Source organism: Daphnia magna, linkage group LG3 (assembly GCF_020631705.1).
Source record: "Daphnia magna isolate NIES linkage group LG3, ASM2063170v1.1, whole genome shotgun sequence".
Lineage (NCBI taxonomy): Eukaryota > Metazoa > Arthropoda > Branchiopoda > Diplostraca > Daphniidae > Daphnia > Daphnia magna.
Window position 1 is genome coordinate 3,824,460 of NC_059184.1, and position 25,748 is coordinate 3,850,207.

General features: G+C 39.9%; 2 protein-coding genes across 7 annotated transcripts; both read right to left on the bottom strand.

The window, feature by feature from the left end:
- Positions 1–79: 79 nt before the first annotated feature.
- On the bottom strand, positions 80–16,306 carry LOC116919502 (polypyrimidine tract-binding protein 3). Its single transcript, XM_032925512.2, has 18 exons — positions 15,635–16,306; positions 14,974–15,309; positions 7,884–7,970; positions 7,338–7,487; positions 7,058–7,207; positions 6,836–6,973; positions 6,697–6,748; positions 5,690–5,748; positions 5,442–5,604; positions 4,522–4,638; positions 3,997–4,023; positions 3,766–3,884; positions 2,936–2,969; positions 2,511–2,603; positions 2,208–2,424; positions 2,057–2,134; positions 1,914–1,977; positions 80–1,782 (listed from the first exon to the last, which is right to left on the bottom strand). The coding sequence occupies exons 2-18, from the start codon at positions 15,049–15,051 to the stop codon at positions 1,714–1,716; spliced, it is 1,695 nt and encodes a 564-aa protein (XP_032781403.1). The 5' UTR covers positions 15,052–15,309; positions 15,635–16,306; the 3' UTR covers positions 80–1,713.
- Positions 16,307–22,275: 5,969 nt separating this feature from the next.
- On the bottom strand, positions 22,276–24,399 carry LOC116919509 (holocytochrome c-type synthase). Of its 6 annotated transcripts, none has more exons than XM_032925527.2 (9): positions 24,249–24,399; positions 23,893–23,990; positions 23,598–23,702; positions 23,454–23,531; positions 23,292–23,393; positions 23,106–23,228; positions 22,909–23,028; positions 22,727–22,839; positions 22,276–22,660 (listed from the first exon to the last, which is right to left on the bottom strand). In XM_032925527.2, exons 2-9 carry the CDS (start codon positions 23,977–23,979, stop codon positions 22,390–22,392), a joined length of 999 nt encoding a protein of 332 aa, XP_032781418.2. In that variant the 5' UTR covers positions 23,980–23,990; positions 24,249–24,399; the 3' UTR covers positions 22,276–22,389. The 6 variants fall into 6 exon arrangements, with proteins under 6 accessions (XP_032781418.2, XP_032781415.2, XP_032781416.2 ...); XM_032925524.2 differs by having other exon boundaries at positions 23,598–23,705; XM_032925525.2 differs by having other exon boundaries at positions 24,196–24,355.
- Between the last annotated feature and the right edge of the window lie 1,349 nt (positions 24,400–25,748).

Here is a 25,748-nt window from a genome sequence, read left to right on the forward strand (position 1 = left end):
CCCCTGAAAAATCAAAGTTAAATTAAATGTGTTTAAAAAAAAATTAAATTTAAATAAAAAATAAATCAAGAGAAGAAGATAGCGAGAAGAAGAAGATGTAATAGATAGAGAAAAAAAAAATCAGAACACATACAAGACAACCCCCAACACATATTAAGCTAATTCGCAAGCAAAAAGTGAGGGAAATGTTTGATATATAGAAAGAGGGCTGGGAAAATAAGTTGGAGACAAAGAGGAAAAAGAGACGAGAAAATTTTTTGCAGGTTGCTTTTCCAAAGGTCGATCAGAAAATACAAAAGAAAAACGAAAAGAAAAAAAAAAAAAAATTTTTAAGATAGTGAGAGGGAAAAATGAAGCCACACACACACGCGCACACTTTCAAAACGATATGGTGTTTCGAACAAAATTGAAAAAATAATTGCCGCTTCCAGTCTTGTGTGCGAAAAGCCCAACATTTTTTTTTAAAATCTCCTCCCTACCCAAAATCCAATGAAATTAACTAACCTCTTCTCAGCAATTTATATGGGACCAAAAATAAAATAAAAATAATAATTAATAATTCAAAAGAGGCGCATAAACAAGAGATGTACAATTTCACTTGCAAAAATAGATCTTAAATTCCCTTATTCTTTAACTTCTCGTTTTTGTTTTTTTTTATGTTTCTAGGGACAGGGGGTAGTATAAATGGGGGTAGATAGGAGTGTTGTTTGGAGGTCTGTCTTTCACCACACTTTTGGGCTGCCGAAATCAGTTATCTAATTCTACATCAGATGTGCCCAAGAACAATCGATCATTTCGCACAACAAATAAAAAAATAAAAATAAAAAAATTCAGGTGTAATGATGGTGGGTGTGTATAGGGTTAGTCCACAATTTTTTTTTTTTTTTTTTTTGCTTTTGTGATTTGTTCGTTTTTACTTGTCGAGTATGTCGGAAGTGGAAGATGGGGGAAAAATACATTTTGGGAGTTCCAAACAATCGAAGACAAAACATTTTCTCCTCCTCTTGAGCCCCCCGATAAACAGACATTACACACACACACACACACGAAAGGTGTTACGGGGTGCACACGAGTGGACAGGAGAGGCGATTGCGGTGACATCGAAATGGAACAAAACAAAACACAAAAAAAACGAGGACAGAAAAAAAAAAAAAATTATGGTTGTAGTTTTCTTTGTTGTCTGTTTTGTGCGATAGAGGCTCAGCCTCAAAGCAGCAAACGGTAGATTGGTGAAGACAATATTTTGCCTCGTTGCCAAGTCAAAACATTTCATCATCCATCCTTGGAAGAAGAAGAAGAAGAAGAAGCAAAGATGTGGAGAAGGGCTAATTTCTAGAAGTCGAAAATGTTTTCCAACGTGTTGATGGTTTTCTAAGTGTAAGAGAGTGGAGATAAGGTAAAGACGGGTTGGGGGACTTGTGCAACGCGCTAGAGACTTCCGGCAGGTGCGCATTTGAACACTTCTCATCTCGACGGGACACAAACACGCAAAAATAATAATAATAATAATAATAATAATAATAATAATAATAAAAAAAATAATAGTAATTATTATTATTATATCGAAGGGATTGTTTGTTTGTTTGTTTTTTGTTTTTCAAATCCAGATGCGCGTGTTTTTTTTTTTGTTTTGTTCGATATTCTCGGGACATTTATGTGTATGTGTGCTTTTGTTGTTGTTTTTTTTTTTTTTGTTTTTAATGTTTTGTTTGTTTAAATAGTCGACTTGGAGAAGGAGACTCGCAAGTGGCTCGAGTCGCTGAGCTGATAGTTGTGCATTTTCTATTTTGAAACACAGAAAAAAAAAAGAAAGTGAGTTAGGACGAACAAATTGGGTAAACAACTGCTGACGTGTACGCATTTTTGTCTTTGCAGGGAAGAAAAATAAAAAATAAAACTGGAATGAGACTTACAATTAGAGCAGCCACGGCTTCTTCGACGCTACCTAGTTGTATCAACGCCATCTTCCGGTCCTTCCTAACTCACCGGTGAAAAAATTAAATAAAAAAAATTAGTGAAAATGAACGTTTCTGGATCATCGAGGTACGAAACTTACGGGAAAAATTTAAAGGCCTGTGGCGCAAAATTAGCCGCGGTGAAGGCGTTTTTAATCTCCTCCTCAGTAACATTCGGCCTGCAATGGGAATATGAAAAAATGGAGGTCAAAAATTAAGGAAGTTGCAGTCAAAGATAACGAGAAAACGTACGGAATATTCGACAGGTGGAGCGTGGATGAAGGGGGGTAGATATTTTGATAATTTTTGCTGCCGGGTTTCTTGAAACGATGAAGAGCCGAGTTGATAAAGTCCTTGGTCAGACCAGCATCAGGTTGACCTTCTTTGGGCATCTGGACGCCCTGGTGCTTAGATGGCATAGCCCTCAACTGCTTACCATAGAGTTTCAACTTGTCCAGGTGAGTCATTGCTGAAACGAATGAAAATATAAATAAATAAAAATGAATTCAGAAAGTTTCGTCACATGGCGCCAAATGACGCCAGACTGCTGTTTACCAAGTTGGGCTTGATGCGGTTCGGCCATTTGAATAAGGGCCGTATCCTTTTTGTTGAACAGGATCTTCACCCGATGGACATCACCGTAAACACCTGCCAAGAAGAAGAAGAAAACAAACAAACAAAAAAAAAACCCAATGAGACTCGAACTATTCAATCGCGTTTCATCATTTCTCATCGTCTCTCTCTCTCCAATCTTGTCTGGCAACCAGGTATTTTCTTATCCAAAAGCTCAATTAAATTAAAAATAATAAATAATAAAAAATAATAAAAGTGACGGTGCGAGCGCGAGAGAAAGAAATTCAACAAACACAAAACATAAAAAAAAAAAAAAAAAAAAAAATAGTAGAAATTTGAAAATGAGATTTGTCAAATGGAGAATGAAACAAACAAAAATTATCTGAATAAGAAACTGGTAGACATACCGAAGAGAGTGAAGAGAGCATCAGGCGTGACCATCTGCGAGTGTTGGAGAATATTGACGGGATTATATATGAATTTGAAGAGGGTTTGTGAATTAAAAAAAAAAAAAAAAATTTCCCATAGAAAGGAAAGATAATAAATAAATAAATAATAAAAAAAGACAATAGGTGGTGTAGTGATTAATGGAGAGAAAAAAAAATTAAAGATCAGATTTTTTGGATTTAAATAGATGGTAAAATAAAAATAAAATTGAATATGACGTGAGCAGCAGCAACAGGCGGGACACGGAAGACGGCAACAGCGGCAGCGACAGCATCAGAGCGGAGGACCAGCGCAAGAGGTAGTGTGAAGAGTAGAATGTGTTTTGTTTTGTTTGTTTTGTTTTTGTGTGTGTGTAGTGTTTACGAATATACCACAGAGAGCAGAGAGAAAAAAAAAAAAATAAAAAAGCACAAAATAAATAAATGGGAAAAGTAAAAAAATAAAATAAAATCATAAATGACGAAACAAAAGTTTAGGTTTTTCTTATCCTTTGCAAGTTGAAGGATTGGAATATTTGAGAAAGTTAATTAGAAAAAGAAGTTTAATTAATTTTTGTTTTAAACTACTTTTGTCAATGAACCCTCCGCCATTTAAGTCGGGAGTGCCGATCGCGAAATGATAATCAAAAGAATTTTTAAGTGAAACCGACACGTTAACAGAGTGAAAACAAACGAAAAAACAAATCGACGAAGAAAACAAAGGTGTTTGGAAGAGACCACCATTCGACAACTAAACAGAGTGAGAACAAATTCCAACAACAACAACAACAACAAAAGAAAAGAAGATATACCTCCTCGTTGAGATTCGAGACGAGCAAGACGGCTCCAGATGAACATTGCTGGCCAGAAAGGCGCAGAGCTGCTGGACCCAAAGCGGCCGAAGCCGAACCTCCTGGCAAACTGAAACCACCTTGAAGTGAGAAACAAAAGGGGCAAGTTTAGTACAAAACCCCGCTTCTTTACAACACGCGTTTCTTCTAATCGAATTATCATAAGGTAAAAATAATTGCTCAATTACGTACTTGGTAAGATGAAATCAGCTCCGCCACCTATTGTGAACCACAGGAAATAAATGGATAAAACAAAAAAGAAGAGATTAGTTTTTTGCTTTGTTTTAATAATTGGTCTCCGTTCATGACGTGAAGCAATTAAGCATTTGGTATGAAATTAAAATGGGAGATGAATGTGATGATTGTGACAGAAGCAGAAGGCGAAAAAGGCGAGAAAAAAAAACTGGTTCCCCAAACCAAACACACAAAAATAAACAACAGAATGAGAACATTCAAAACGCCGTGTTCCATTTTGGCTCTTGTTTTAGTGTTCAAATAAACAAGAGGCAGAAGCTCAAGAAAGTAAGTTGGCCCAATTTTTTTTTCTCCTAGCTGACTTACACTGAGAGAAGAGAGGAGAAAAAAAAAAGAATCAATGGAATTCGTGATTCGATTTGGGGAGAAAAAAAAAAACAAACAAGAAAAATAACGAAAAAAAAGCAGAGATTGGTAAAGAAAATATGGGGTGTGTTCTTTTTGGGATGGATGGATGCCTACCTCCGACCGATGCAGAGCCGTAAGCTGCGGTTAAGGGCGATGCGAGGCCATGCATGGCTTGGAAAGGGGAGGCCAGCACTCCGGCGCCACCTAACAGCGACCACGCACATTCATAATCTAAGTAAAATTCCACATACAACCATGTGGGCTGGGTAGCAAGACCACAGCAAATAACAAGTACACACTAGCCACTACTAATATAACACATCAAAAATAATAATAAACAAAAACATATTGGAAATAGGAAGCGATAATGTTCTACGATTTCTTTTTTTTTTCCAAGAAAAAAATGAAAATCATCTTGATAACCAAAACCCCCCAATTAAAACCAACATCCCTTTTCCTTAATCAACGAGTTATTAACGAAACCAATCACACACACACTCATACAACCAAAAATAGGAACAAAAAAAGATGAGCGCTGGAGTGCGTTGCCAGTTATTATGTAATATTAATAACTTTTTTTCTTTTCTTTTCAAAGAGAAAGTAAAAAAAAAAAAAAAGTTTCCCGATTAAATGCCACAGTTGGACAATTTTCATGTTCTTTTTTTTTTTGGTTTTTTTTTTAGTTGAACCTTAATAGTAAAATTAATATTATTTGGAAAAATTAAAAGCCCAACACTGCGAATGGTTAAAAACGTTAAAAAACAACTCAAAACAATTAAAAGCGTTCAGGTGATGGAACATCACGCTATTGAAAACGTTAACCGAATTTTAAGTGAAACGATGAGAAAAGAAAGTTTTCTTTAAAAATCTTAAAAACAATTATCTTTTTTTTTTTTTTGGTTTGTTTTTAAAAAAAGAAAGATCGCAAAAGAAGATTCACGAAAAATTAGCAAAAGGGGTATTTAGAAGATGGGCGTTGGTCAGTGTGTGGTGTAAAGAGTCATTTGAATGAATGATTGAGATCAATAATTTACCGGTGATGGCGAACGCGTCCAAATTGTGGTCGCCAGTTGGCAGCGTAGGGTTAGTATAATCGCGACTCTTGTCGTTGTTGTACTTGACGTTGAGACTGCTCAATTTAGAATATTCGATGCGCAGCGTGCAACAAGAATTGTAGATATTCTGTCCGTCCAGCGTCTAAATCAAGAAACGCACAATTTAATTCACATCGCCAAATTGCGTGTTTAAAAACAAAACAGAAAAATCTTATCGAAAAACGTACCAGTTTAGCCGCTTGTGCAGTGACAACATCCGGATATTGGATCAGGGCCTGGAATGTATCTGCACAATAACAAATATAAAAATTTAATTTTCTAATTCTTTTAAAATTCCATTCGCTCATCGTTTTTTGTTGTTTTTTTTTTCTCTTCTTCTTAAAAACGGAGCAAACAAAAGAAAGGAAAAGCGATAAAGCCCAAAACAGAGCGGTGTCATGAAAAACCTAAATTTAGCTCAAGAGGGCACCATGAGTCACGCGTCCTGCCCCCACCCCTGCCCCCACCCCCGCCCCCACAAACTCCCGCTTTCCTAAAGCGGTCGTCAAGACGAGTCGACAAGACGAGAAGCAGAGACGGGCAGAAGAGGTTCCGGTCCCGTTTTGTTTTGGCATCTCGTCCATCGGACATCTGGAACACTTTCCCCTCCTCCCCCTCCACCAGTTGAAAGACCAAAGAGGCAAAAAAGGGAGCGATAGTCATAAGAGCATCTGTGCCATCGCGTAAATAAACCATGTTCCAAAACTCAACCCCTCCCCCCTCCATGGCCGCTAGTGTAAACAAAACGAAAGGGAACTCATCCGCAAGACAGAAAAAGACACGCCACCCGAGCAAACAGAAGACGAATCACGTAAACAACATCGTACCCAGCGAGGAAAATAAAAAGGGAGATGGGCCTACTACTATTACTGGATGGTACGTTTCCCGTTTCCCAAACTAAAACTGAATAACAAAAACAAGCCACTGAAAAAAAAAAACAAAAAAACAAAGAAAAGAAAGAAAAAAGAAAAACAAGCAAAAAACACCCGTCCTTCAACGTGAATTCCAGTTTTCTTTTCCTAGCAGTAATTTTCCCCCCCCCCCCATCAACTTTGTGTTTCTAAACCAGATCTCATTAATAGTTTGACTACTAATCCGTTCATTCCCAAACTTGCGCATACCCAATCTGGCCACATATGGGAAACGCACAGCAATCAATGCCAAATGTTCAAAATGAAAAACAAAAAGGACTTACTGTTCTTTGTGAAAGTGACGATCTTCAGCACCCGGCCGACTTTGGAAAAGATCTGTTCCATTCATTAATTAAAAAAGAAAAAAAACAAACAAAAATTAACCAACACCGAATGCAACAAAATTCAGAAATAATTGCGTACCTGAAAGAGAACATCAAGGGTAACGGGGTAGACCATGTGCTCGACAATGACACGGAGAACGGTGTTGGGGCCTCCTTGAGTCTCCGTCTGGCCAGCAAGGGCTTGAGCGGCTTGGAGAGCAGCTTGAGCAGCAGCACTCTACACCAGTCAAGTGGCCATGTGTAAATTCATTAAAAGTCGATTAGCAAGTGCAATAAGGGGAAGGGGAAAAAAAAAACGTACAGCGTTGGAGTGGGACTGGTCCGTCTTGAGAGCGACATGGTTAGAGTACTGGACAAAAACGTTGCGGCCACGTAGCTGGGCAGACGTGCCACTGCTAAAGTAGTTGACCATCGAAATGGCAGCGCCTTCATCCGCCATCTCCAAAAACGCCTATGAAAATAAATCGGTTTAATTCAAAAAACCAAAGCAAAATGAATGATGATGTAGTGGGTGGTCCATCAGCAACAGATGGCCTCGAGAGCATATCCAGACAGAGAAACAAAACTAAACACGCACGCACCTGATTTTTGCCCTTGAGGACGAGCACGTTAGTGACGCGTCCAAAAGGAATGCCCAGGTGAACGATTTCAGCCTCCGTCACGTCGTTGGGGATGTTGCGGATGTGGACGACTCGAGACGGTTTGGCTGGGCTTCTCGGCTCCAGTTTAACCTGTCACCACATCACGACGCAGACAAAAAAGAAAACAATGAAATCGTGAGCTTCATTCATTTACAGCTGGTTAAACCACGGAATACAATTATCTCGTTTCCTGGTGTGCACAGGGGAAATAATACAAACTCGACCCAACCACCACCGACTCGCTCAAATGAACGGCCCTCAGTTCTTTGGGAGCGCCTCGAGCATTGGGATCAATCACGAATTGTTTTTTGTTTTTGTTTTTTTCAGATAAACAAATGGAGAAAAGTAAAAAGGATTCCAACATCCGGGAAGAAACTCGTTAAATGCCCCAACTATCTCCCCCCCCCCCTCCCTTACGAAATAAAATGTTTCCCAGAATTTTAAAAGAAAAGAAACAAAAAACAAAATTCAAATGTCTATTTTTACCTTCTTGGCGTCGTTGTTGTTGTCGGCGTGATTGGATTGAGGGCTGAGTACAGCGCCGTTGCTCATGGCCAGTTCCTCAGAACCGCGCTATAAAAATCGAAAAAGAAAAAGAAAATCAAAATTAAATCCCAATAACTGGCCCACAGTCCTGTTTCTCTAACCCCATAGATATAACAACTGATTTAAAAAGAAAATAATAAATTAGTTAGTATTTAGGACACGGTCGCTTCGTTTCCCACGAACACATCATTACTTCCAAGAAGCGACGGTGAACGCACCAAATAAAAAAAAAACGTGAGTGGCAACAAGGCGAACACCGCACACACGCCATCATCAAATCTCCCACCACTCACGCAAAACCCATTCACACAGACCGCAACAGGCAACAGGCAACGCACACACACACAACAGGTCAAGGAAAAAATAGCAGTCATCAAAGACAAAGCCTTAAATCCTCCCACACAACGCAAAAGAAAAAACCTTGACGTAAAAATGAAATGGGAACCCTCGATTTCTTTTTCTTTTTTTTTTAATAATAATAAAATGCGTGCGTCATTCACGACGTTGCTTTTCTAATGATCCCTTCGAGGCATTTCCTTCGAGGCATTTAGGATCAATCATTTTACACACATCAAAATTCATTCAGCTCAGTGAAGTCCATTGAAAACAAAACTAGGGGAGGGGTGAAGGATATCCGGCCTGAAGCAAAGAAAATTACACCCACTGTACTTTTTAACTGTAGAAGATTCACGTCTAAATAGACAACATACCCCCCCCCCTCCCTGCGGGAAAAATAAAGAAAGAAAAAAAGAAAAAAATAAATAAAAACAAAAAATGCTTAACTTGCGAGGAAAAAACAAAAACTATTCGGCAGTCGGAGCACGAAGGCAAGACGGACATACTATCTGCACGTGACCTGGCAACAGTCCCAAACCCGTCGCAGTCACGAAAAAGCCGCGGTTCAACAATCCGCAAAAAAAAAAAAAAAAGCGAATGAGCCAAATAAAGAAAATACTTGGATCCACAAACGTAAGAAAACAGTGGCGTTCAGTCCGAACGCAAAGAAAGTTGCGCGTGTGGCAATGAAAAAAAAAATAAATAATAAAAAAATAATAAGAAAGAAAAAGTAAAAAGAAAACGGAAATAAAGACGAAAGAACGAAGAAGGAAAAAGAAGAGACGAACGGGGAGGAGTTGGGTAGGATCGATGACTATTTGGTACGTGCCGCAGTGTGTGTACGGTCGGATGGTGCCAAACCGGAGATGGGTTTCTTTTTTCGCCTTTCTAAAAACAAGAAACTCAACCAACCTACTCTATAAAGAAAAATAAAATGCGCCTGCATCTCAAGACGAGAGAAGAGGGGAAGGAAAAAGAAAAAAAGAGGGGGGGGCGACGGGAAGGAAACGTGAGACGAAAGATTCTAACATAGAGTGATGACGTCGACCAAGTCTGTTCCAACATGGCGGGCGATAGTTCCATTTTAAATAGCCCGTACTGTTATTTTTTCCCCCCTCCACTCCCAGGAAATCCAGCTGATGATTATTATACGGTCGTGGCCGTTGGCCTGTGCAAGTCACGGGGCAATGGAATGCGCTAGTCTATTAACTCATCCTCCAGACAGGCACGGCCGATGTCGTCATCATCCATTTCCTGTTGCAAAAAAAAAAAAGAAAATAAAATGGAGGGGGGGCCGATTGGAACAAGCAGAACTCTAGCTCGCCCATTCTCTGACAATCAACGGATCACGTTGTCCACATACATCCGGTCGAAGATCTACCAAGAGTTTATTTTTTTGATGGACAAGGATTTTCAGAGAACAAAACAAAACAGAGAGGAATGCTGTTGTTGGTGGAATCTCGTTCACGCTACCAGATTTTTTGTTCTCTGCTGCGCCAGTTGTTTGTTTGTTTTTTTCTCTCTTTTCTTATTCATTCATCCATCAACTGTCCCTGTGTGAGCGATTTTTTTCCCAACAAAAAAAAAAAAAAAAAAAAAGATTTCTGGATCAGCGTCGCAAAGAGGGCCATTCTTTTCATTTAAAGTACACCCCCAAAAATAAGCAACTTATCTTTTTTTTTTTTTTTTGGTTTTGCTCTGCCCTCTTCTTTTTCAGAGAATCGAAATGTTTTTCCGGAGGGGGGAACAATGAAGTAAAAAAAAAAAAAAAGAAAAAAAGACGGAATTGCAATCCGGTTTGCCGACTCCCATCCAACAGACGTGCTCCAATCCCCCCCGCCCTCTCTCTCTTGCAAGAGAAAAATGTTTCAAAAAGATTCCTTTAGCCATTTTTAAAAATAGCATCTGCTTTTTGCTGGTGCGGCGGTGGCAGCTAAAGCGCAGACACGCCAGAAGACATGGAGGAAAAAACGACGCTGATGCCAGAAGGGAGGCGGACACGAAGGAAAATTAAAAACAACTTTCTCGGCAGTGGTTGGTTGGTCGGTCGGTTATCTTCGTTCACAACCGTCTGGCTTTTTATTTATTTTTTTTTTTTTTTCGAATAAGACTCTCCGGTAGCGGGTTTCTTTGGCGCGACACCCGCACGAAAGCTTGAGCAAACTTTTAACCACCAAGTTTTCTAACCACCATTACACACAATACATTTCTTTTTTAGATCGAACTAACGTGGCGGACCGTATCACCACTACCGGATGTGGGTTTCTTTCGGTGTGTGCGTGGGGGAGGAGTAGTTTCCAGTTCTTTAGAAAGAAATGAGAGAACCAGTTGCTACGCAGCCCAAAAGACCATATTAAAAAAAAAAAACATAAGAAAAAAAATCCTAATTCCCAACATAAATAATATGTTACATGTGATGGATTGACACGAACATTTTCTACTTTCTTCCCCTACACTCTTTCTCAACAACAGACACGAATACGGTTGGCGGTGGCTGCTAGCACACCCCTCCTCTCTTTTGGGCACAAACAACATTCCTCGGATACCAAAAGGAAATCCAAGAAGAGAAGCGTAAAAAAAAAAAAACCACCAAGCGTTAGTGGCTCCGTCTGGCTTTTCTTTCCTCTCTTGTGTTATCCGCTGTCCCTCCACAGGTTTCTCGAGTGCAAAGACCCCCCTCCTCCCTCACCATTCCCTGATTCCCTCTTCATGTGAAAACCCGCAGGGTATCTCTCTCTTTCTCCACGCTTCGGTGTACAACCACATACTATATACTATACACACACACTGCACACCATTCAACCGGTTGGGGGCTGTGATGGCTGGGCATGTGTTGTGCAGAAGAACCTCTTGGTACATCCCATACGTACGAGCTGTTGCTATATAGCAGCCGGTCTTGGGGGGAAGTTTCGATGGAAAAACCTTTTGTGTGCGTGTGTGTGCAACAGTTTTCATGAAAGGGCACACAGCATATGGACTCTAACACTAAAAAATAAAGCAGATAACATTTTTTTTTATAAGGCAAACTGCAGATAACGACGTTCCCTAATTCAAAAAAGAACATAAATTTGTCCTGTCGTTGAGGGGAGTTTGGCTTACCATCGTCGAAATTTGCATTTGATGACAATGACGTCGAGTTAAAGTTGAGTAGGAAAAACGCCCGCAGAGACACACAACAAAGTTAGTGAGAGAATAATCGAAAAAGATTGAACGACACTCAAGTCAACTCTCACACAAATTTCGTTTTTTTTTGCCGGGTTTGTGCTGGTACTAGTGGGAGTGTGTGCAAGTATAGTACGCGGCTATCAACAGCCAATGGGATGGAAGAGAAACGCGGCGGAGGATACACTATACCAAACACACACACACACACACACGCCGAAACTGTTAACACAAAATGTAATTTTCTTCTTCTTTCCCGTACCGAGTACAGCGTCGATTTTTACTACTGTCAAGTGTCAGAAGAGGGAGAGAGAGAAATATAACAATAAGAGAAAACAAGGGCAGTCAGGAGGAAAAAGGAAACAAATTAATGAAAATTAAAAGTGAGAGAGAAAAAAAAAGACAGATAGAGAGATAGAGAGAGAGAGACAGAAAAGAGAGAGATTGAAAGGGAAAAAAAAGGGCGGACGAGCGTACGGCCACGACCAGACTCAACAGAATGACTGAGCGCAACTGCTCGGCTCAGAATCTTCGACTATACTACACCGGTAAGACGAGCACAAAATAAAGAAAAAGGCCCGACCAACTCGTTCCGCTTTTCTCCTCCCCTTCGCGCAAACTAATCCTAGTGACAAAAATAACCGCTAGATGGCATTCGCTAAACCACCCAGACAACGTTCGCTAGCGCCATGTGCGACGAAGGCCGCTTGCCATACACGCGTCGTTCTAATAAACAAACCCCCCATCCCCTCCCCCCCAAAAAAGAGTATCAACCACCCATATTTTGCGCATAAGGAGAATAATATGAAAGAAAGTCATAACGCTATAACGAAAATCAAGGATTTTTGTTTGTTCCCTTTCTATGGGAAAAGTGTGGTCTCTGTTTCAAACGCCAGGGCGACAGATGACCATTTATCTTTCAATGCCAAACTCCCGAGAAACCATTAACAACTTGTTCCATCTATCAAGGTTGACAACATAAATATATACAGGGCCTTCACGGTTTGCCTCGCTATACCCCCTCTTTTGGTTGTTTTTTTACTGTTAATCAATATCAAATGAAGAACACCAGTAGGAAAACCAGCCGAACACACTAATAATAAAACAAGTGGCAGCTAACCAATCAGGTCCTTCTTCAGTGTAAAAAAAAAACTTCTTCAGTGTAAAAAAAAAAAAAAAAAGGAAAACAAATCAAGAGAACTAAGAGATAAAGGCTACATGGGTGCTGCGTGTCTTTGCGACAGGAGATCCGGTCGATTAGATATTTTTTTTAAGAATTAAAAGAAAAAAAAAAAAGAAATTAGAAACATTTCTCTCAAAAATAATCCGGAAGATGGCACCATTCACACGCCCTTGAGACAGGGACGCAGACCACAGGTGCAGCCCAACCTTCCGTCTGATGTCTAACGATCCGCTGTTGTACACCATCAACCTGGATAGTTTAATACGCACGGCCTTCAAACAAGAAGAAAAGAAATATGATCCCTCAACTACAACGATAGACAACTTGCATAGCCTCTCTAGAATATCATTGTTCAACAACAACAAAAAAAGTATTTTTTTTTTATCTCTCCAGATTTGCATAACAGCTGCTAGGGAAGGTGGGAGAACACACCAGGAGCCGGTCATGCCACCAGTAACATCTGCCGCAATTTTGTTGCCGATGGGAGATATTTCCTTCTTTTCGATTTCTTCTTTTTCTTCCCCTCAAAGATTCATGAAAGTTTTGGCTAGCGGCGTTACCAAGGTGCGCTCGAAAGAAGAAAAATAATAAAGAGGCTCGTGAAGAGCCAGACAAGAGATAGACTTACAAAGCAAATAACAAGATCTCTACAGCGTTACGCCGACCAAAAGGCGTGGACTTCTAGTGCCAACTTGCGTTAAGAGCTGCTGCCGCCCGCCCTATTGCAATGTGCGCATACGAAAATGGTAACGACACTCGCAAATTAATTGGTGAAAAGAACAACTCAGATTATTGCCACACAAAAAATGGCGGCAAAATTTGAAAAAAGAAACCCAATCGTAGAGAAAATTAACGTTGCCACCCCCGCCCATCAGGTGCGTTAGCTTGATTCAATTAAAAGACGGCGATACGCAATACCTTCCTATCAAAAGCATTTCACTCCCCTCTTCGAACGTGCTAGAAAGTGAGGGCCAAATCAATATGTTCACAGCTTTTGAGTCAAAAGTTTTGCAGCAGAAGAGCAAAGTTGGCTGCCAATCAATTATGCACAGAATGGAAAGTGCCTTTAATGATAAAAACGTCTGCTTCGCCATTCTACTGCGTTTAGAACAAAAATAAAATCGTTCCTATCAAATATTGCTATTATTTCCGAAAGGGGGACAAGGGGGGAGGAAATGTGTTGCCGGTCCGCTGAGAGCTTCGAACGGAGGGGGAAAAAAAATTGAGGAAAAAAAGAGGAAAGAATTAAATAATAAAAAAGGGTCTGCTGCTTCAAGCTTATGCGGTTGTTCCGCGCGGACGATGAGATTCACCTTGGCTCGTCCTTCAAGGCATTCACCTTTCCCAACTTGAAATAAGAAGAAAAGAAAAAAACCTCCTACACAATGGATTTTTCTTGAGGTTTTTTTTTCTATTCCCCCCCCCCCTCTAATTAATCGGGAGCTAAAAAAAACCGGGACACAAACTGTCTTTTCCTTAAGGACACGATAATTTTATAATCAAGGTATTTTTTTTTCCCTTTCAAATCGTGACATCTTTTTTTATTATTCGGGAAAAAAACAAAAAAACAAGAAACGTTTCTTCTTTTACCAAAGTCAAAACGGTCGTCCGGAGGCTCGTGTGCTGTTTTCGTTTTAAGTTTGTAACAGCGGAGGAATGCCGTGACTTGCGGATGTTTTTGTTTGATTCAACACGAACGGATTATTTACACCAAACTTAAAAAAATAAGAAAAAAAAAAGAGACTAGCCAAGGGAGAAGAAAAATCTCTAACAGTGTCTCGAGGGGGGAGAGAAAGAGAAGAGGCCTTGGAGCTATTTCGGAAATAAACAGACACGGTCTGGCACTCCGACTTTGTTCCACGGGGGGGGTTAGGAACTCGTCGATTAAACACAAGATGGGGGGAAAAAAGCAAGAAAAAAATAGAAAAAAGGGTCTTCTCTTCCTCCTATCGGTAGGGCAACAAATACCTCAAAAGTTCAAACAACAAGCCGTCGATATAAAACACAGCCTCGTTCAATTTTAGAATGTTTGTGGGGTTAGGAAGGGGGGGGAGTGCAGAAGCAAATCGTTGGTTTCACCTGGCCGCCAGGTGTCAGCACCCGAGAAAGAGAGTACCGAGAATTTCGTACACACAAAGAAATTCTTTTGTTTCCAACAACTTACCCCATACCCTCTGCCTTTTTTATCTTCCTCCACTTCGACCTCTAAAAAAAAAAAAGGGAAAATCCAACCCACTTTTTTCTAGAAATGCCCCAGACTACCTTTTAAAAAAAAAATTTTTTCTTCACCTTGGCATAAAGCATAAACCACAACAATGGCAGCCGAAATGAAAGATGAAGGTTACATACCTGCATGACGTCCATGATGGCGAGAGGCTGCTGCAACAAGGTGTAGGCGTAGAGAACTTCGGAGGCGGGTCTCTTCATGCTACGATGAGAAGAAGAAACTTGCAGTTTTTTGGGGGGTCACTCTTCCTTCCTCTTCGTTTATGGAGATTTTTCAAATTTTCTTGTCTTCTCGAAGGATGTTGAGAAATTTAACTCAACAATTTAAGATAAAAAAAAAAATAAAGAAAAAAAAATGGAGGGGGGCGTCAAACGCCAACAAAAAATAATTGGCGAAAGGACGACGAAGTGAATTTCAACTGTCCAATTGGTGTCAAACGAGCCTCTTCACTTCAAACACTGAAATTTAAAAAGAAAATATTAATTAGATTTAAAAAATTAGAATCCAACCAGCAACGGCAAACAAAAAATTCTGACAAAGAAAACGAGTTTGTGATGGGTCAAGAAACATTCAACAGTTTGACGAGACGCCATGTTTTTCGAGGCTGACTGACGCCACGCCATCAAACACGCGGATATTCAAAATGACGGCACCAACAGGAATTTTTTTTTGCTCTTTTCAATCATCCACATAAAGAACAAGATGGTACGCGAGATAGCAATAAATCTGATCAAAGAAAACCGGAATTCAAGATACAGATAGTTAAAAAAAAACAAGACCCACCCAATAATTAGAGATCTGATGCAATAACGACCGATCAACGTCACCCTCTTATGTTTTCTCCTATTTCACTAGAAAAGCAGAATCTTCTTTTTCGTGTGATGCCACAGACAGGTATTTCGTTCTCTATTTTCTTCTTCAAACAGATAGTCACACACGCAACTTTTTAACTCCTCGTGTGTCACTCTCGGAAAACAAAACGTAAACGCACCGTACGAAAAATACACACAGACACACACAGACACACACACACAAACACTATTTTCAGTTTCCAGTGACACAGGAAGAAAAAACCTGCAAACGAAATATTGTGCGTGTGCAAACTTTTCAGAGAGTTTCTACTGCAAGAGAAGAAATGCCCTGGCTGGTGGGAAACATTGAACTGGTGGTTCTCTCTGCCGAGTCGAGTACCGAACTCGCGCGCTTCGCTGTATGCACTACAACACGAGTCAGGCCCCCCTCTTTTGGAGTCTCTTTTTCCTTTTTTTTTTTCTTCTCCAGGGGAAAAATAAAAGCACAAAATGAGTCTTTTTTTCTTGAAATATAAGAGAGCAGCAAAGAGTGAAGCAGACTGTGTGTGTGTGTGTGTCTTGTGTTTAAAGAAAGAAATAAGGATAAGAGAGATAGAGAGAGGAGAGGAGAGAAGAGGGAAAAATATCAGGGACTCTCCACGCCGGTTGATGGCGCTTTTCTTCCGTCTGCTACAAGGCAGGACCAGAGGAAGGGCACAATAATAAAAAGAAAAGCGCGCGCGTCGCTCTTATTCCCACTCAGCCCCGCCCCCTTTACCTTAAGGGCTGAAAAGAACCAAGGGAGTGGACCAAACCGCGGATTTGCAATCCGCTTTTAGTCCTCCCTCCAGTAGTTTTTTGTTTCTTTTTTACAAATGGCCGCGTACAGAAAAACAACTTTTCTTTATTCACGCCTATCCAACAACGTTCAGATGTCGCTAACTGACATTTCATTCTCTTGTTAACTCGTTTTTTTCCCTTTCACGGAATGAGAAATGGAGAGAAACTGTTTTCTGGAATGTTTGATTGTTTTTCTCTTTTTCTAATCAGAACCACATCTACAAATTAGGAGACGGTTCGTCAACTGCATGTCCAATCATGGAAGCTCATGGAACTCGTTCTACCTTCTTAACACAATTCCCCTAATTCTTGTGGCTTTTGAGCTCTCTTTCCATCGACTGAAAAAGGCCAAATCTGCTGATTGTTTTCTTTTGCTGCTCTACTTGATTTGAAATTGGAGAAACAAGAATTTACTTTTCATAACGATCCATCAAAATAAAGGCAAAAAAGTCGCCTCTGCCACGCCCCAAAGCCGGCCAGAACGGGGAAACAAAAACGTTAGGCGTCAGACTCGTTTTCTTTTATTCCTCCAAGTGTTAAATGTAATCAAATGGCCGACTTGGTTCACCTGATTGAAAAAAATAACGGGACTCTTTATTAAAACACCAATCTTTGGGGCCGCACCGTAGACAGAAAATGGGAGCCTATTTAGCCTCAACACTATTGTATCGGAAGGTGCCTAATATAGTTCTTCTCTTTTTTTTCCCCGTTGGTTGGGCATATCCATTCAGAGAAAAAAAACACAATGACAGGTCACACACACACACGCACAAAGGAAAGAATTAACTACTTCATTTTCTGCTTTCACTAGAGAAATACCACAATCGACGTTCCAACAGGTGGTACGTCTTGGAAAGAATAAAAAAGATGGCGACCACCAGTATCGATCCAAGTCGTCTGCACCAAAAACAAAGAGAGCCATGTGAAAAACTCTGTATCACTAATGACAAAAAAGACAAATCTAATGCCCACCGTATTAGGCGACATAAAACAAAAATGAAGGAAGAAAAACTAAACTCGAACTTTTGCACTCGCGTGACAAAAGGTAAGAACGTGTTGCTATGATAGAAAAAAGCCTCAACAATCTCTCTAGAGAGAGAAAAGAGTTCGTTTTGCACAGTAAGACGACAAAAGACAGAAGGAAAGATAAAGAAAAAAAGGATCGCTCGCAATGCCAGTGGAATAACGAGAACACGTCTGAGATAATTCATAGAGAAAAGTTGAGATGACACACAAAAGAGCAGTGGCACTAGCCGAAGGTTTTTTTTTCATAATTTATCACGAATGAGGACTACCCTTACTTAGTTGAGTGGATAAACTCTTTTCATCGATCGATGGGTTTTAATTGTCCAATGTGTGCCTGCTCGTCTGTCTTTCAAGATTTAAGAAACAATGACCAGAGCTGGATTTTCAGGAAACTACGGGCTCCTACGCGGCGCTAGAGTAGTAGTAGCGATGCTGTTACTACGGCCGAGAGATTACATCCTAGATGCACCGCAAGTTATTTATGGCTCACGGGGACGGCGGAGAACGGGGGGGGGGTTTACGCACAACACGAAATACAGACACTACCGGTACGTTGCTCCCGCCAAACAATTAGCTTCACATGGAAGCTTTTCCTCCGGTGTTTACCACACGCTCTTTCCTCTTATACCGACAACCATCACGTTCTTGCGTAGGTTTTATTTTGTTTTCTTCTTCTTTTTTTTTTTTTTTTTTTAAGTATTCAGAGAACTCAAACAACTTTTCAGCAAACGATGAGAAGTACTGCGAGAGACTTCATCCACCTTCAATAAGCGGCAGTTAGAGGTTTCTCCCCGCCGTTACGGGATTGGCCAATTAAAAGAGTCGCAAAAAAAAAATTGTATATTGGAATCAAGTCAAGCGAAACTTGAAAACCAGTATAAACGGTACACAACAATAATTCAATTCGCTTTGTTACCTTTCTTGAGAAAAAAAAAGTTGTTTTTACAATATACTCCGTGTGTCCAGCAGATATTTCTAAAATTAGAAACAGACGCTGGTCAGAATTACCCTTCCTGCCGAAAAAAAAAAGTTTATGCTATTCTTTCTTCTTCTTTTTTTTCAATAAAACTTTTAAACAAGTGCGCTTTATACTGCACGCACGAACGCCTCTTTTTCTGAAAGAAAACACAACGTAAACACTTATAGCAGTCGGGCTTCTTATTATTTCTTTTTATTTCTCGTCGGTCGACTTGTTTTCATGAAAAAATTTTGTCTTTTTTTTCTTCCGTCTTTTTCTAAAAATATATGTATATAAGAAGGCCTCTTTGCCGGAAATCGAACGGAAATTGAAACCTACGGGATGCTGGTTTCAAGCCACTCCGGTGTAAACACACACACACACAATATCGGGGCAAACAAAAAGTGGGGAACTGTACGCTACGTGCAGTAGGTCTATTCTTTGTGCGTTACCATACGGTATGCATGTACATGGACAGGAAAGAACAAAAATGTGTCCCCCTTTTTTTTTTTTTTTTTTTGCTTCTGACAGTAAAGGCGGTGAGCTTCCTCTTATCGATCGACAACATCAAATACACACAGAATTCAAAGAGAAATTCTCTATCAAAAAGATATCTATTCAGCCCCAAAAAGGCTTTGGGAACCGTTTTCTTGTCATATACTGATTTCTAATTCAGTTTTTTTTAAAGTTCCAATTTAGTGAATGAAATCGGGGGGGGTGGAGGGGATTACTCGATCAGGAATTATGCTAAATAACATGACAGGTTTTTTTTACGACCTAATGCTACAGGTAGTCCAAGACAAATGTCAAACACGTTTGCATTATTTTGCAATCATTTTGACATTTTTTTTAAATTCTACGGTTAAGGTGGTGTGTCCATATTTTGGATCAGAAAATATTCCTTTCTCCTAAGATTGACGTGGCCCTAAAAGGATTTTCAATTTTGTGAGCCAATCGAACTACATTTACCAATTCAATAAAAAAATAGGTCACAGGTAACTAAATCGCGTCACACATATCCAAATGTATAATGACGAATTAGAATTTTTTCAAAACGATCTTTTCTAGTTGATTTCTTTTTTTGTGTGTCGCGTAACTGCAAGGTTCGTCTCTGTTGAGTGAGTGTGGGCGATTAATGGACTGCCGGATCCAATCCAACCCCCCCTGACAAATAAGCTCCTTTCCCTCGTTGCCCAGGGTGATATCGATCTGCAGTGGCAGCAGTCAAATCGAAATGAGACACAAACACAACAAGTTGAGCTTCAAAGGTATAGGCAAACAAAACGAAAAATAAAAAAAAATAAAAAGAAAGAAAAAAAAAACAGAAGGAACAAAATTGAATCGACATCAAAGGAGTAAAGGACAGATCGATAGAGCTGCCGTTTTTCAACAGACAAAAAAATCGAAAGAGGCGACTAATTAGTCAGCTACCAACCGTGTAACGTTTGCGTGTGTTGAGGACATGGAGTCATCAAGAAACTCTTTGAAAATGAAAAAAGAATGCGGCATAGGGTGGAAAGGAGCGTGAGAGGAGGCACTCACCCGTGGGCGTTTTGCTCTCCACACGTCCAGGATTGAGAAGGACACAACAAGTTGCCGAAGATGTCGATGTCGTGAGTGTGCATAGACTACAAGAAAATCGGTTCCCTTACCAAACAAAAAAATTTTTTTTTTTCTTTAGTCAAGCGGCCGCTACCACGCAAAGAGGCGGCATGTTACGCCCAGCGATAAGCAAAGATAAAAACGGGTAGATGGCCTGGAGGAGCGTTACAATAGGCGCCATATCAAATTGAAGCTCGAAAACATCTCGAATGATTAGATTTAAGCTTTTTGTCGTCAAGGGTGAGCAACAATAAAGGATAACAAGGTAAAAAAGAAAAAGTACAAAGGCGCTTGAATGAGACGTTAATGTGTTGAACGTAATTGTGGGGAGGCATAAAAAAAATTCTATGACGTTTGATGACAACTTTATCCAAAAATGGCAACATACGCAACAGTCGGGTCAATTACATTCGGCACCCACGACGCCCTTTTTAGTTTCATGTTTGAGTTACAAGGAAAAAACCTGTTGCTTTGCTGAAATATCTTTTAATCATTACAAAAACAGATGTTTCCAGATGTCTTTTCTTGTTCAATGGGAAATCTAATATGCAGGAGTACAACATGGCTGGCGACTGTTCATTTAGAACAAGAAGGAATTCTTTTGGCTGCCAAATGTTTGTGTGTGTCCCTTTAGAATGTGGGTGGATACGTGGGAGAGAGGGGAGGCCGTTGGTACATCAACAGCTGGATGCAACACCACCACGTGAGACTCGTGCGGAACTGTCTTAGGGTAAAACTAATTAGTTAACGAGCTGGAGATGGAGTGAACGTGTTCGAGCGCATCATCTCTGTCTACGCATAGGAAAACTACGAGTGTGTTTTGTATATGAAGAGGGACGTGGATAAAATCAGAATCTTTTGCATGTCGATGCAACTTTTCTCTTTCTGGTTTTGAAAGATTGATGGGCATGAAAAAAAGAACTCTATAGAGATGAGTAAAAAAAAAGAGCATAGTGCAAGAAAAAGGAGAACAGGAGGAAAGGGGGAACGGGACCTAGATCCAGGAGGGATGATGTTACTGACGTCCGGAATGGATCAATACTTGCGACTGCTACGGTTTGGTGGGATATGACCTTTATACAAGAAGGCTACAGGTTAGAGAACCCACACACACTCACCTTCCCACACCCAATACATGTAACGTACGGAGTACATTTGTCAATGCGCAGAGGATGATGCGTCTTATGCTACTCTTGAATTGATTGATTCATTCATTCCCCCCCCCCCCTGAAAGATCATTAGTTGATACAGAAATATTACCATCTATATGCTGTATGAAACCTAACCCATCACGTGGGATCCATTGAAAATATAACAAAGATCAAAAATTGTCTGATCGAAATGAAAGATGGATCAGAATGAAGTCTACACTCACTGCAGCAAATAATGCTGAAAAGCACATTGAATACTTTCAACAAGGCATCCTACCACACTAGTAAACACAGGCAATTTTCAAGGATTCTTGTCACAGTACGCTGCTTATGCTGAGCTTCAACAAGTGAAAAGCGAACAAGAAGAAAGTAGACAAAAGGTTTTCGTAACCTTGGTGGTTGGTAGAAAATAGTAGGAAAACAGGATGCAGAAAGATTTCTCACTCGATTGGTCACGATAAATAACTGCGTTATCTTTGTTAGAAAAATACGTCACAAGGGCATGTCAAGGTCTGAAAAGTTAAACAAGGCTCAAAGTGAGCGCTGATTGCTGAACAATTGACGTAGGAACTATTGACTATGTGAGAAGGGAAGAGTTATTAATGAGATAACATTCATTTCTTACCCTATCATCGCGATCAACGTTGAAACGAGTCGGTATCGTCTTCCACACAAAACACGAGCGATTGGAATATTAAAAGAATGAAACAAAAAACAACAACAAGTGGTCTCTGCGACTCAATGTCATGCCGTTTCGAAACAGAGATAAAAAGATGGCCGCGCGCTTATGACAGCTACGTTGTTAAAGAGCCCCACCTCCTCAAGCCTACCCAACATTTTTTTTTACAGCGGCTTAAATATTAACATCAATATCGATGACTATTATTTGTGTGACATTCTATTTATATTTAAAAATCTTAGGAAATAAATCAAAATGCAATTTTTAAAAATAAAAACTTATCGATAAAGTCTTTTGTTCTCACTCTTGTAATTTTTCATTAAAAGAGAAACGAGAGCTGCACTGCCATCTAGGGATAAGAAAAACGACACATTTTCAAGATTTTAAGGAGACTGTTGTATTCAGTTGTTTTTGCAATTGAACGCACTTTAACTTTCAAGGTACTACAAGCTGAGACGGAAGCAAAACACAGAATACATGTTTCATTTCATTTACTCTACGCTACTTTTGACTGGATTTTCTTTAGTATCGTTTTGTTCGAAAACGGGAGTGGTTTCTTCGCGGCTATACCTCCAACGCCACCAAGCCACTTTCATCCGATCCCAGCAATTGTCGAATGAATCCATGGCTGGCCGCACGTCTAGCAATGCAAATTTATAATCCTCGGTCACCTTCCCGCCGTCGTAGTAATCAATGACATAGCGAACGTCACGACCGCAACGATCAATAATCCAATCGTGGCGATCAAACGGCAATTCGTAGCTGCACATCCGAGGGCAAAATGAGAAAAGATCCAAGTAAAGGCGACGTGTTTTACGGAAATCTTACCCCAGCATTTGCCTAATTCTCGCTCTAGGAGAATAATCTTTGGCTTTTCCTCCAAAACTTTTTAAGCGAGGATTGCCGCATTCAGACGCGTGTAGAGCCTCCCATTTTAAAACCTGATTTGACCAAGAACATGCATGAATAAGTCGTTTTTGAGGTTTAAAAAATTAAATTATGCAGCCTACTTCTCTCCAAGCTTGTTCATTATTTGAATTGTGAATCTTGATGATGTCGTCCATATCTTTTGGCTCTAAAGCTGATTCTTCCCAGCGCCAGCCTTTTCGCAACATCGCGTTCCAAAACATCTTTAATTGAACAAAAAAGAAAAATCAATTAAGTTGCTGCCAGTGATGTGCAAATAAAAATTTCTCCAACTGTGAACCTGCTGAGAGGGATACTGCCAGAATTCGTTTTCACTTCCCGCTTTCGGGATGGACGATACTTGCCTCTGTGTAGGCAAACTGAACGGCTGATCAGGAGCAGGTCTTTGATTCGGTGGCGGCATCTGGTTTGAATATTTCATCCATTGAACCGGATATTAAGAAATTGAATTTGACCCGTATTTTACCATGTTCAGTGGATTTACATCACCAGATGTATTTAAAAGAAGTGAACCATTTTCTCCACTCATTGGGCATTCACTTGGGTATTGCATAGTTTGGGCTTGTATCTGTCAGAAAGATGGGGATGAATTATAAGTAATACAATAAAATGTGTGATTTCTACAAACTGATTCTGTTTTTGTTTCTGATTTATGATCACTGCTCATTGGACATTCACTAGGATATTCCACAGGTTGTACAGGTGCCTTGATAAAAACATGTTTCCAGGTTATCAATACAAGTTATACTGATAACTGTAACAAAAAACCTACTGGCGGAGCTTTTACTTCTCCTTTTGCATGCATTGGGCACTCAGTAGGATATGAACCATCATGCTTCATGTTCCTGTGATCGTGGGGAGAATTGCCATGGCTAAACTGCTATAAAAATAAGAGTTTGATTATTTATTTCAAGTTTTACAGCCTTAAAGATTTATTATTATTTTTGGCAAACAAGAGAAATTCTTTTATTGAATTGTGTTGTTTGCATTGGGGTGGCCAGAGAAGAGGATTAACTTAAGTTGGATGTTGTTAACAATCATTCATATTCAGTGGTCTTGTTGCTTACTTTCTGAACCTGGGTTTGGTTGGCACCGTACAGTGGTTTGGTTAAAGAATCCGCAGTAGTTTGAGCAATTGATGTTGTATTACCCATATTTGTAGCAGCTATTTAGGAGAGAGAAAGAAAAATATTATAAAACCTTTTTACGTGAAAGTTTATGCGAAAAAAAAATCTTCTAATCATATATAACTTCAGGACTGGCTATCCTTATATTGACGTATCAAGTTTACGTTTAGTTGGTACATCTAAACTACGTTTTTTACCCAGTAACGTTCGTTCACAAAAGTAGTTTTCCTTAATAAAACGCACCTTCTAGAAGCTGAATTTTTGGTAAAAAAGATTTTTACTAATAACCAACTTACAACACTCGGTTGGTTACGTGATTCTTGCCCAACAAAAATAGCCGGGAAGCCAACGTGTGTCTTCTGCAAAAACAGCAGACCACGGTAGAAGCTTCCGAGTCAGAACTACGGAGCTAGATGGCAGCATTTTTGAGAAATTCATCAAACACATGATGGCAGATTGCAGTTCACGTGTCTCTCCGATTCCTACCATCGGTTCTTAGATGAGTTCATGTTGGCTAGTCAAAAAACTCAGTTGTTACTAACACAACAACTGAGTGAAATAAGATATCAAAACTCATGGTCGAACTTGTAGAAACGGCACAGCAGAGCTTTAGAGTAATACAAGAAAGAGAGATAACACAAAACATTTTTCCCGCGTCAAACTTCCGAATTAAGTGGCAACGTGCCTGGTGCTTGCGATCTTTCCAACTACATGACGATCGATTGATTTGCTGGTCACGCGCTCTGGGCACGTGAGCGCTTGTTTGAAGACGTATACCACTACTCCTTTTCAGCCAGCATCGATTAATAGCGTTCATTCTGCAATAACATTTAAGCACAGTTGCCTGAGTGCATTTTATTCAATTTAGGGCGTTTCCGTCCAGCAAATGGGGCAGGCTAATGAATCCATCAAGACTCTGCTCACGTGCATTGCACATGCCAGAATTGTATTTTGTTGCCCGTAACCAATAATTTGCATACAACGCGTGGGTAGCACTTGGTCGAAAAAATCAAGGCCATTAGTGAATTTCTAAAAAATTCTTTTACTCTTACTTTTAATTCATTTTCGTTAACTAAAGTGCACTTCTTGTCAATTTGGATTGAGTAAATCTTGAAAACTTTGTTACCAATCCGCAATAGTTACGTTGCGACAAGCATTGGTTGATTATCGATCGCTAAACCCCGTCCTCTATACAGCAGAAACTGTAGGAAAAGACCTGGAGGGACGTTATCCAGTGTGCGCAATAGGGAGAGGAGCCAACACCCACAGCGTTTCGGAGAACGTCTTGTGTGAGTGAGTATTGGGCATGACAGGAATCGATCAGTCACATTGCTCTGTGTATGAAACCCTAACTTCTTGTCTGGCTCCATTCCTCGAAGTACTCGTCCTCTATTTAGTCGCTTTAAACATCCTTTGTTGTTTACGTAAATAAAAACGAAATAATTTCTCGAAAATAGCATGATGAGTAGGACTTCTCAACGACAAAACAGAAATTCTTCTTCGTCCAGGTCCCAGCATCTGATCAGGTTCCCAATTAAGGAAACCAGGTGTACGCGTAAGATTAGCCGTTCAGTCTTTGAAGAACATGACGCAAATGAAATATCAGATAACAGTATCTACATACATGCCAATCTTATTTTTATTACAAGAATTGATTAAAAAAATGACCTCCCCTGCAGCGTTCGTGAATATTCACGTGGATTTGGTAGATGACCCACCCAGACGACAACACGTGCACTCAACAAAAATGTATACCACCACCCATCCTTTTGCAGAAGAGAGAAAAAAAAACATTA

Coding starts and splice junctions, on each gene's coding strand:
- LOC116919502 (XM_032925512.2), bottom strand. CDS start 15,051: ATGAAGAGACCCGCCTCCGAAGTTCTCTACGCCTACACCTTGTTGCAG. Junction 6,974..7,057: donor ACCAGTCCCACTCCAACGCT/GTACGTTTTTTT, acceptor TGACTGGTGTAG/AGTGCTGCTGCTCAAGCTGC. Junction 5,605..5,689: donor CTGCACAAGCGGCTAAACTG/GTACGTTTTTCG, acceptor TTCTTGATTTAG/ACGCTGGACGGACAGAATAT.
- LOC116919509 (XM_032925524.2), bottom strand. CDS start 23,979: ATGGGTAATACAACATCAATTGCTCAAACTACTGCGGATTCTTTAACC. Junction 23,229..23,291: donor ATGTAAATCCACTGAACATG/GTAAAATACGGG, acceptor TATTCAAACCAG/ATGCCGCCACCGAATCAAAG. Junction 22,840..22,908: donor ATGAACAAGCTTGGAGAGAA/GTAGGCTGCATA, acceptor TGGTCAAATCAG/GTTTTAAAATGGGAGGCTCT.